This window comes from Schistocerca serialis, chromosome 9, assembly GCF_023864345.2.
Source record: "Schistocerca serialis cubense isolate TAMUIC-IGC-003099 chromosome 9, iqSchSeri2.2, whole genome shotgun sequence".
Taxonomy (NCBI): domain Eukaryota; kingdom Metazoa; phylum Arthropoda; class Insecta; order Orthoptera; family Acrididae; genus Schistocerca; species Schistocerca serialis.
Genome location: NC_064646.1, coordinates 374,537,061 through 374,549,475, shown reverse-complemented (window position 1 = coordinate 374,549,475; position 12,415 = coordinate 374,537,061). Strand labels below are relative to the sequence as shown.

The following is a 12,415-nucleotide window of genomic DNA, read 5'->3' as shown; positions in this document are numbered from 1 at the left end:
TTTACTGTACTCTATACAAAACTACGATTGTTTGTGTGTGTGAATGAGAGTGTGTAGTAGAGATGTTTAAGTTTTGTATATAGGGGATCTCATTAATCTTTCTTGTACATGGTGTGTTCCATTTATCTTGATCATCCAAAACAGCATTTTGTGTAGAAGCATTGTACAAAATGTATGAAACAAATGGTGTTTAGGTATCAGGGCAGCATCATAGGCTTTATTGTAACTCTGTTCACAACGAACATATGAGTAGCAGAACGAATTTTTTTAAATAGAACCCTCTATTTTCTATTCAGTAATCCACTTCTCTCATCAAGACCTGTCCAAAAATATTACAGTGTGTAGAAATGACGTTATTAAAATCATAACACGAAACTGACTTTGACTCTCTGTACTAGTACATAGGGCACATATTCGGGGTAAAGTGACTGGTCTAGTTGCTGATTTTGACAATCCGTCCGTTCTGTAAAACGTCTTCAGTTGAATGTTTGTGTGAGAACAGTGCACTACAGCGGAAGAATGTAAGTGGGCTTAAACTTCCTATTTCCTGAAGCGTTAGAACAAGAATAGAAAGCATCCGATACGAAGGTAGATTCTTGTCAAACTATAGCTGTCTGTAGAGTTCCGTCTTCGTAAGTAACTCGCGCCTGCCTACAATCACAATAAAAAAAACAAAACGGATGACGATGCAGTTTTTAAGGAAGCCCTACCAATACTGTATTCAACAAATCGTTTAGTGGTATTATTCGACAGCAATATTATTGCACCTGAGAGTGAGAGCACTTCGTCCGGCCTGTAGTCACTTTATATTCTAGTATTTCACGGGGACACGCTGAACCACTTGATAGTGGATGCAAAACTGTCTTGGAAGCAGTTACAGTGCGATGTATTTTCCTTAGTCACCACTGTACCTGTTCACTACAACATCATCACGCTTTTCCTATTACGGCAACGGGAGGCAAAGAGCACTAATAATTTGTTGGGTAGTATTACAATACCGTATTGCACCTACCCATTCTGTTAAAAAGGAAACATTATTGCAGTTACCGTTCTCCTAACTTACAGTGTCCACAGATGAGTAGCATTTCCACCTTCTCTTCTGTCGTGTACATTGTACTGACGCAAAGTTTCAACTTAAAACGGTCGACTGAATTACAGATGTGCATTTTCCAAGCACTTCCATTTGTTTACTTTTAGCTTCAACAAGCGGACGACTTAGCTTACAGAGGGTAGTTGTTAGTACAGGAGAGCCAGATTAATTTCATTTTATGTTGTTAATAACATGAATGGGATACTGATACGTTTTTGAACGGTTCTTGAGGAGAGGAAGTGGAGTAAAGAATAAAATATACAAGGTACTACTTAAAATAGACGCACTATCTTCGTAATTAACACAGTTGCAAGAAAGGCTATGAAACTGGATAATGACCCCATCGTAGTTAAAAACATTTTCGTCATAGATTTTTTATTTTGCTGCTGGATACAGATTATTTGGTGTGGTCAGTGGAAGTGAGAAAGGTTTCCCACTTCTACTGACCACACCAAATAATCTGTATCCAACAGCAAAATAAAAAATCTATCACGAAAATATATATAGGTTTCCCACTTCTACTGACCACTCCAAATAATCTGTATCCAGCAGCAAAATAAAAAATCTATCACGAAAATATAAATAGGTTTCCCACTTCTACTGACCACACCAAATAATCTGTATCCAGCAGCAAAATAAAAAATCTATCACGAAAATGTTTTTAGCTACGATGGGGTCATTATCCAGTTTCATAGCCTTTCTTGCAACCGTGTTAATTTTTGAAGTAGTATAGTGGGGTGTTGAAAAACTTCACAGACCAGTCGGGGGCCCTGGCTGTTGACTTATATGCAGAGGTGCTTAGATAACATTGATGACTATATAGAGAAATGAGAAGAAATGCATTCCTATCCATCTTGTAATGAATAGCTACATTATTTAAATTCTATTTTAAATCTTTACGGCATTTCCTTTTGTTATGTAAATTGTATGTTATTTCCACACAGTTATAGAAGTGATTATTTGTTGAATGTAGATTAACCTCAAAGCTGGTCTGTGCAACTGTTTGCAGGATGAAGCCTGGTAGCTACAACATGAAGGCACACATACACTCTGGCGTACCATTCCGGCTGGTCGGGCCTTACAAGGCCGACGGCAAGGTGTTGGTACTCCCTGTCAAAGGAGAGGGAATAAGCAACGTAACAGCACGTAAGTATCTAGATTCTCGCATCTTACGCTCTCTCATAAACACTTTTCGTGAAAGTGTTACTGGTTATCAACGAGGATCCGCTTTTCACGCCATGCGGATTAATTGATTATTTTTCATCGAATGCTGTTAAACGAATAGACGCAGAACCTGAAACATAGCGTGGTATGCTACAGTGCTCCTCCTCTAGACTCTGTAAAACTTGGCATTTCGGTCGCGAGCATGTCTTGCGTTGTGCATGCCTTTAACCAGCTTTTGTGCACGCGCAAACTGATACGACTCCATTGCCTTATGGGTCAAATACATACGGATTGGATAAACAACGTGCACATTGCGTGGCGTGCACATCTAAGCCTTACTATTCAACTGCAGGTTTACGTCAATGCCAACCTTGGCAGCACACTGTGGCAGTCGTTTATCTCTGTTCCCTTGGCAGTCGACATGAATCCAATTAGATTGTAGTACGCTCCTCAGACATTCTGATTCACTCACTATACATAAAAATAATATGTCTGGCGTAATTATCACTGGTAGAGACCCGTCAGGGTAGCCGAGAGCACTAACGCGTTGCTTCCTGGACTCAGGTAGGCGCGCCGACCTCGGATCGAATCCACCCGGCGTATTAACGACGAAGGGTTGGTGTGCTGGCCAGCCTGGATGTGGTTTTTAGGCGGTTTTCCACATCCCCCTAGAGGAATACCGGGCTGTTCCCCACGTTCCGCCTCAGTTACACGACTCGCAGACATTTGCAACACCTTCGCACTATTCCATGGCTTACATTAGACACAGACAGCTGGGGTACACTAATTCCTTCCTGGGGGGTACGGGGTGGCGGCAGGAAGGGCATCCGGCCGCCCCTTATACTTAACATGCCACATCCGATTAACCATGGCTGACCCTGCGTACCCACGGGACGAGGCTCAGACAAAGAAAGAAAGAAATTAATTATTACTGGCAGTGGCTGCAGGGATATAAATTTGTTCATAATCATAACACTTATTCACCTGATGCTATCTCAATTAATCTGAATAAAAAAATATGTGAACAAACAAATAGTGTACTCATGGGCGGTCACTGCACATCGTTTTTGGGCGAAATGCTGAATTTTTCGGACGTCCCCTCGGCCGCCCTCGCTACCAGGCTCTCGAACCGGCAGGTGGGGAGGAATGGAAGGGACGTAGCGTTGTGACATGAGGGAAAGGGGGCCAACCTGTGTTCCAATCTTTGAGTGGGCGTTGTTCGTCCGTACCGCGTGCTGGCCATACATAGCGTGGAATTTCACGCCGAATTTGGCTGATAATCTACCTTCCTATTCACAGACACGAGTCGAACATCATTTCTGTGGATTACGCATTCCTATTAGCCCAGCTCGGCACAGCAACTTGATGTTTTCAATATCGAATGTACGCTGTCCTATAGGAAGTGTTTGGACAGCACAGTGTAATGTGGAATTAACCACCCTGTGAGACGAGAGGGGACTCCTCACTGTAGAAGGTAGCGGAGGGTATTTTGTTATCAGCAGAGAATCAGTAACAGTAGAATTCATCGGTGAGGAAAGCACAGCTACTAAATGTGTGGACTAGTCATCAGATGTCACCTCACCAAGTAATCCATCACGGACCAACCAGACCTCTTCGTATTGACGCACAGGGACCGTCGAGGTTTGGGGGAAAGTTGTAATAAATCGCACTAATTCAGTGGAAGACGTCATTAGTGAGTTGCAAAATGCTGCCATCAATCCAGCCACCACAGTGACTATGCGCAGGGAATTACAAAGAAAGCGGTGCAAGGGTTCAGATATCTATTTATTTATTTATTTTTTTTTGGTTGGCTCTGAGCACTATGGGACTTAACTTCTGTGGTCATCAGTCCCCTGGAACTTAGAACTACTTAAACCTAACTAACCTAAGGACATCACACACATCCATGCCCGAAGCAGAATTCGAACCTGCGACCGTAGCGGTCACGCGGTTCCAGACTGAAGCGCCTTTAACCGCACGGCCACACCGGCCGCTCTTTTTTTTTTTTTTTTTTTTTTTTGTCATCAGTCTACTGACTGGTTTGATGCTGCGGCCCGCCACGAATTCTTTTCCTGTGCTAACCTCTTCATCTCAGAGTAGCACTTGCAACCTACGTCCTCAATTATTTGCTTGACGTATTCCAGTCTCTGTCTTCCTCTACAGTTTTTGCCCTCTACAGCGCCCTCTAGTACAATGGAAATCATTCCCTCATGTCTTAGCAGATGTCCTATCATCCTGTGCCTTCTCCTTATCAGTGTTTTCCACATATTCCTTTCCTCTCCGACTCTGCGTAGAACCTCCTCATTCCTTACCTTATCAGTCCATCTAATTTTCAACATTCGTCTATAGCACCACATCTCAAATGCTTCGATTCTCTTCTGTTCCGGTTTTGCCACAGTCCATGTTTCACTACCATACAATGCTGTACTCCAGAGGTACATCCTCAGAAATTTCTTCCTCAAATTAAGGCCGGTATTTGATATTAGTAGACTTCTCTTGGCCAGAAATGCCTTTTTTGCCATAGCGAGTCTGCTTTTGATGTCCTCCTTGCTCCGTCCGTCATTGGTTATTTTACTGCCTAGGTAGCAGAATTCCTTAATTTCATTGACTTCGTGACCATATTTATTATGAGCCATATATCTCCGTAGTCAATCCTAAGCGACAGTTGTGACGGTGGAAAGAACGACGCCAGTGGTCACTGGGTGACTGGAAACGAGTGATTTCGAGTGATGAATCACTCTCTACCCTGGGGCAATCCGATGGACGGGTTTGTGTTCAGCTGATGTCTGGTGAACGTTAACGGCTGTCACGTGTTGCGCCAACTGTGAAGTACAGAGGAGATGGTGTTAGGATATAGGGGTGTTTCTCGTGTTAATGTGGTCTCTTACTGCGCTTAAGAAAACCCGAAACAAGGAAACATATGAATACATTTTACATTGTTTGTTTCGGCATGACAATTCGTTCTGTCATATAACAGCATCTTTGACGCAATGATCTGTGAGCAATAAGATTCCTGTAATGGACAAGCGTGCCCAGAATCACGACATGAACCGACTGGGACTCCTCTGCTATGAGAACGTCGACTTCGCTCAAGATCCCAGACCTTCTCTACTTTTGACTCTTCAGGAATAAGGACCTGCCATTCCTCCATAGACATTTGGATACCTCCTTGGAAGTATATCCAGCAGAGGTGAAGAGGCCATACCTGTGAAGCGCAGACACATTCCATATTAATGTCCACGAACAGTTGTCCAGATACTTGTACGGCGCATATTCTTCGTTCAGGCTATACTCTTCCGCTGCTGATTTCTGTGAGTGTACCGCGCGAAATCTAACTAGTCCCTATTTCCGTGTCGAGATCCCATTATGCGTTTTTCTGATTTACTGGACACTTTATTCACATCAAATAATACGTATCCCCGGAACTTAAAGTTTCATTGGGTGATCGGTAGATCCTAGAGCATCATTCGTTTTTATTGGTGGCTGCAAGATAATTTTGATGTCGCTTTATCCAGGCGGCCTATCCACTTTATTAAGAGTGGCCCCACATAAGGTGGCTGACGTGGTGTCTTTTCTTTCAATGAATGCCCTTTTTAATGGGGTTTACTGTAACCACTTTGGTGGAACACTTCCTCCCTGTGATTGTAGCTCCGCTGGAAGACTTTGCTCATCACGATGCACGATGACTTGTGCGCTATGGACCAGTACGGCAAGCACTGTATGTTGCACCATTCGATGGTGGCATTTAGTTGCATGCTTCCTACAAACTGCACGACCTAGACTACCATTAGTGTTCTTATTTATTAAGAAATAGTAGAAAACGAGACATCAATTTCCCGTCTAGCTCCATTATGAATGTTATGTTGTGATAGGTGTTGTTTAAGTATCCACGAATTCATTGGTGGAGGCGATGGCCACCATAATGAGTAAATATAGGGACTTGGCGACATTCTGCTAGGAGATGATGACTATCGCTCTAGACGTACTGTCTAGATCGGTATTTAAACACTGCCACCTGGCTAGAGTCTCTAGAGCTTCTTATGTATAGTATACTCTGGGAAACCATTCACTCAGGTAGCTTTTTCTATTATCTGGGAGGACAACTGTCCATTTTATCTTTCACTACTGTGGTATTCTTGGTATTTAATATATTTGTCATTATACATAATACTCTATTTAATTTAAAATAACTTATTCATATGTCGCTCTAAACGAAACAGGGGTAAATTGACATACTAATAAATCTTGCACTAAGCCTTAATTATAAACCGACATATAATCTTAATCCACAAATTACTCTTCACCAAACCGAGACCTTACACCAACGAAACTGCAGGTTGTCCAAAATTGAACAATCTTATACATAAGTACACATGTTCCTATTGTGTATTTACGTTACACGAACTACTGAGCTCTATCAACTTTATGTATTTTATTGTTAGGATAAATTACGGTTATAGGCTGTAATAGTCTACGTGAGGTTTTACACTGCTTATACATATTCTAATCAAAGAGTTCCGAACGCTTTCATACTGAATTATTTCGAAATTCTTGCAAGCACTGACAAGCTCTGTTTGAGTTCTTTAACAGTGTTAACCGCAGTGACGTACGCTACACGTATGGTGGCCCCAGCGTAGAAATCCGTTGTCGCTCAGCTCGAGTGATCTTGGAGTCCTCCTCGCCCAGTTCATCTTCGGCCATATCGCCAATTTAGATGCCGTCTCACCATAACAGCAAAATGCGCCTGTGCCCAATCATGGGTGTATCACGTCCTCTGACGTTGCGAACAGGGAACATCCTCAAGCAATCCTTGTTAGATGATGTTGCAGAAACCAAAGGTCATACCATCCACTTAGCTGGTTTGGTAAAATGTGCAGCCCAATAAGACGATCACTTAACACCTCTAATCATACATTCAATAAGAAACGACGCGGGGATGTAGACACGTGCACATGTGCGTTGGAGCCTAGATGACTCCAAACGTGTAATAATTAATCACAACATGCGAACCCTGCTTCGTCTGTGAATAAAGTGTTATTGTCCAATGCAAGGTTGCTACAGCTTGTTGTTGCATTCACTGACAGAACGTTATTCTAGGGCCGAGGTCCGCCTTACTAAGACACTGAACTCGTTGGAGGTGGTGTGTGTACATGGCAAGGTGATGCAGCACAATTCTCCATGTGGCACATTCCAGGAATTTCTGTGGCAAATCTACTTGTCGTGATCCATGGACAATGTTCGACTGTTTCCAGCTCCATATCATCAAACTCTGGTGGAATTCGTGCACGCCTACCCAATCCCGCAGCATCTGCAAAGCTCCCAGTTTCTCGGAGGCGTTGATGTACCATTGTAAACGTTCGACTGTCTAGGTCCCTTCAGTCAAAGTAGTATTCCTTGGAACAAGCGTGCAGTCTCCCATGCATTGCCGTTATCCTTACCATACATGAAATGCATGTCCCCATACTCCTCATACTGTAGTTTTCCAAGCTACTGCCAACAACCGTACAAAACAACTCATGCTCTGGAAACACTTGATGCGAGTGACACTCTGACTGTGTACTCTACTGTAGTACCAATTCTGTTTACTACTCCAGTTTTACAAAACGTGAACACAGCTCACACCCCCTACCGGCATGTGGCTCACATGGCTCTGAGCACTATGGGACTTAACATCTGAGGTCATGAGTCCCCTAGAACCTAGAACTAATTAAACCTAACTAACCTAAAGACTTCACACACATCGATACGCGAGGCAGGTTTCGAACCTGCGACCGTAATATGGTATTTACACAGAATCGCATGGGTAGTGACTGATAATCACAAAGTTGCAATTACCTTGGAAATGCTTCGTTTGCAGAGCTATTTGTATCGAGACTTTTTTGCTTTTGGTATCGTGTACTGTCAGTGCGTTTACGCTGTTAATAATGATACACTCTATGTATGAACACAGGTATTTAAGGTATGTTGGGACCACATCCCTCCACCCCGTCTCCCACCGCCACATTCCACTGCAGCATGAGACAAATGCGATGATATGGACCAGTTAAGTAAATAGTGGAGTATTTGAGAAGACAGCATACCACAAACTGATTCCCACTTTTAAACAGCTGTTTGTGCAGTGGAGCAAGATAAACGTTATTGGCCTTTTCCTTTCATATTAAATTGGGTCACAAAATAGTACAAAATCTGTAGTAGGTTTTGAAGCCAGCTTTATATTTACTGTTAATTGTGGAAACTGTGAATGTTGTAGATCAGGTCGTGCATAATGATTTCAAAGCTGATGCCTAAAAATGGATATTATTATTTTTTATTATTACTATTATTATTATGTACTACTCATTGTAATGTTTACTTAGTACAGATGTCTAATTAGATTTAACAGAGATCCTGAAGATCCTAAACTTTGCCACTTACAATAAACACACCTATTAACTGTTATAGGTATATAATCATTCATAATAGCTTATTGAAGACTGTACACCTCTCATAACACAGAATGATGTTGCCTGTACAGTAAATAATATTTAACCATATTAGCAATTTTTAAAAATATTGACTTGGAAGGAATGTCTGTAACCATTTATAAGACTTGATAACAACACCGTTACAAAGATTTTTTATTTCTACCATGTGTCATTCGTAATAATTTGATTCGACTTAGGACACCACTATGAATAACGGAGATTTCAAGAAATGCGACATAAACGGAAATAATTCGTCTTTAAATAAACTTATTAATCTGTTATCTACTGAAAGCTGCTAAATCTAGCTTAATGTATGTGAGACTCCTCGTCCTGTGCTTTTTCTTGAGTGACCTGAAATTTACTCTAATATTCTTTCCCATGTTCCTCTTGCTTACAGCTAGACTGGAGGCCGACCTGGAGATGACTGGACAGCCGGTTGAACGCGATGGAGAGGTGTACTGGGATGTGACGGACTTCAAAGTCAATCCCCATTTGGAAAAGTTGGTGGTTGACTTAACGGGATTATACAACAACGACAAGGCACTAGGTAAGCAGTGGAGTAGATCTTGCGTTACTGAGCAAATAATTTATGTACCTGTTCTAGAAAATTATACTGTAAAGGTCAGGTACGTTGAAGGGGAGAGTCGTAGGAGAAATTAAGCTTGAAGGTAATAATTTACGAAGCGATCCACAGAGTTTATTACATTTGGTCAGTAGAAGTAACATTAATGCCATGTGGACTGAATGAGTTATTAATTATTTCATTTTGTGAAGAGTATGAGACCCGTTACAAAAAAGGCAACTTTCTACAGCCCAAGGGTCCTTCGAAGGGTGCTATTCCTTATACCAAATGATTTATCTAAGGTGGGAAATATATTTGGTTAATTTATTTTTGATGAGTTATATCACTTAGGAAAATTACGTAACCAATGGAATTTATGTCATATTGGTTAGATTCCTGTACACGCCAAGGAATGTTGGCTCTTTTGAAAGCAACATCTGGAAAATCCTGTACTCCTAACCAAGTTAACGACGTGTATCGGTGCCCTAATACATATTTCAGTCACATTGTTGAAAACAGTATATTGTAAACCTTATTTACGTTAGTACCCTGTTGTTTCCAATCATTCTGAGATATTGTCCAATAGCAAATCGTTATAGGAAATTAATGATACGTATGACATAGAACTAAAGAATAAATAAATACGAATGAGAGAGGTAGCGCCGATTGTAAACTACAGAAACAGCACAAAAGAAACATCCTCTTATTTACCTAGAAGGAACAGAATATACCAATATTAAATATTGCCATCGTTCTTCCGACTTATAAGGAAATTGTGTGTGTGTGTGTGTGTGTGTGTTTGTGTGTGTGTGTGTGTGTGTGTGTGTGTGTGTGTGTGTGTGTGTTTCTGTGTGTAAACTATCGGGTTTACAGGCCTACGCTTGCAAATTTCTGGCTGGCATGATATACAGAAGTAGGGAACGGGAGATCTGTAAGATGAAGATAATAAACATTTGAAAACAGGTGAACAGATTTGTAATGAAATTATGCAGTTATCTCACAATCAGATTTCTCACTGCATCGCCGTCCTTCTTCATACCACAACCAACACCAGGCTCACTACGCGGGCCTTCATGCATACTCCCACAATGTATTTTTATTGGTCAAAATTCTGACAAACGCTAGTGCCTGTCAACTGCATAAATAATACGTAAAAAAGATTTGTCGGTCTGTGCTCTACAGTGTGTTCCTATCACAGGAACTCTTCATTTTAAATTGCGAAGGATGCAAGGTAGCAGTGGATACACCGATTCCCGTCAGATCACCGAAGTTAAGAGCTGTCGGATGTGGCTGGCACTTGAATGGGTGACCATCTAGGCCGCAGTGCGCTGTGGCCATTTTTCAGGGTGCACTCAGCCTCGTGATTCGAATTAAGGAGCTACTCGACCGAATAGTAGCGGCTCCGGTCACAGAAAACCATCATGACGACCGGAAGAGGGGTGTGCTGAGCACACTCCCGTCCTATCCGCATTCTCAGCTGAGGATGACACTGCAGTCGGATGGTCCCGATGGGCTGCTTGTGGCCTGAAGACGAATGTGAACTGGTCGTCAAATGTCACTTCAACAACTAATCCATGAGGGACATTCAGTCTTTTTCCGTGACTATGAGGCCCCGTCTTCCTCTGGGCTCTCGAAGGAAGAAACCGTCTGGTACCAAAGCTTGACGATGTCCGCACTACAAGCGGCCATCTCCAACACTAACCACTGCAGCGCACTGCCGCTGTTTCCACACTACTCTCGGCTCAACGGCACTCTGGTTCCCCAGAGACGGTTTTCCTGGGCAGCCATCAACGACCCCCAACCACTGCGGTATCTCCGACCAATGCTGCACACAACATATTGATCATTGACGATGATGCAAAGAAAAAGGCAACTGATGCCCCAGCTTGACTTTACTGCACTGCATAATTTGCCCACGGCTACCCACAGTGATCTACAGCACCAGCTCAAGACGATGTCACTGGTCGCACTCCCTACTGCTTTGGTCCAGCCAGTCTTGGGTCTTTCCAACGCTTCCATCAATCGTAAACACGGCATCAATGCACTGACCCAGCTGCAAACCACAACATTATCATCCACGTACTCACAGCAGCCCGGAGCTGGCTTCCAGAAGATGTGTCCGATTCAGTCCCGTATTTCCGACTTCATTCCCTGTCGGCTCCTTAGGCCAGCTACGCTGTTGCAAAACAAGTGTGGACAGCCCACCATACTTCGCCCAGACCCTGCCCCCCGCCCCCCCCCCCAACTATGGCGCTGGCTTCTTTTCCAGATGACGCGCCTGTATAAGCTCCACACTGATAAAAGCTGTGTCGTGCCAACCCCAGCGAGGCCCTGTGTGTCACTGACTGTGCCGCCTTCTGAGACAAGAGTTGGTGATGTATGCTGGTCCCATTGACTTGGTGGGCGGGGTTAGAAAATTGGTGCTACGAAATTTCTGTTTCATGATGTACATCTCAGAAACTATCACCCTGTTTATCTGTGCTTTAGAGCTGAAAATTCACAAATTATATTAGTTACGATTAAAGAATGCATCTGGGAAATAAAACTAATTCAGAAATGTGTGTGAATGTTTCAGCTGACAACACCCTCAAGTTCCTCAACGAGAATTCTGGGGAGATCGCGAAGGAGCTGGAACCCGCCATAGGGGAAGCATTGGGCGCTTCTTTCAAGGAGATGGCCAGGAGAGTGTTTGGCAAGGTCCCGTACAACTCAGTGTTCCCACCTTCGTGAAGATGCGACGATATATACGTTCTGCTCGAAGAAAACGACTATATTAGTCTTGCTATGTAGATGCACGATCATACATACCTACCTTGCTGCTTGTGTATTGTACTTTGCACAAATCCTACAATGTAGAAAAATTGTATGTATAATCAATACTTTGACTATTAAAAGAGTTTCTTTCACTTTCAGATACTATGTTCCCTATTTTTTAAATCGTTTGTAAAAATTTACTTCAGACTTTATTCCTACAGACTTAACACCATTAAAATTTCATACTCTATAACTCCATACTGAATCAACGCCTTGGCAATGAAAATCTATCGTCCTGTACTGAATACAGTATTACCTATAATTCATGTGAGCATTCTATTTCTTTGAATCCGTCGTAGCCATGTGTGAACTCAGTAATAT

General features: G+C 42.5%; 1 protein-coding gene across 1 annotated transcript in view; it reads left to right on the top strand.

Moving 5' to 3' along the window:
- The window catches only part of LOC126419788 (protein takeout-like), a 34,384-nt gene extending 22,192 nt beyond the window's left edge, over nucleotides 1-12,192 (top strand). The window contains exons 4-6 of the mRNA XM_050086973.1: nucleotides 2,100-2,236; nucleotides 9,116-9,265; nucleotides 11,856-12,192. Of these exons, the coding sequence (XP_049942930.1) occupies nucleotides 2,100-2,236; nucleotides 9,116-9,265; nucleotides 11,856-12,010 (442 nt within the window). The 3' untranslated portion in view covers nucleotides 12,011-12,192. The remainder of the gene's footprint in view (nucleotides 1-2,099; nucleotides 2,237-9,115; nucleotides 9,266-11,855) is intronic.
- The last annotated feature ends 223 nt before the right edge of the window (nucleotides 12,193-12,415 follow it).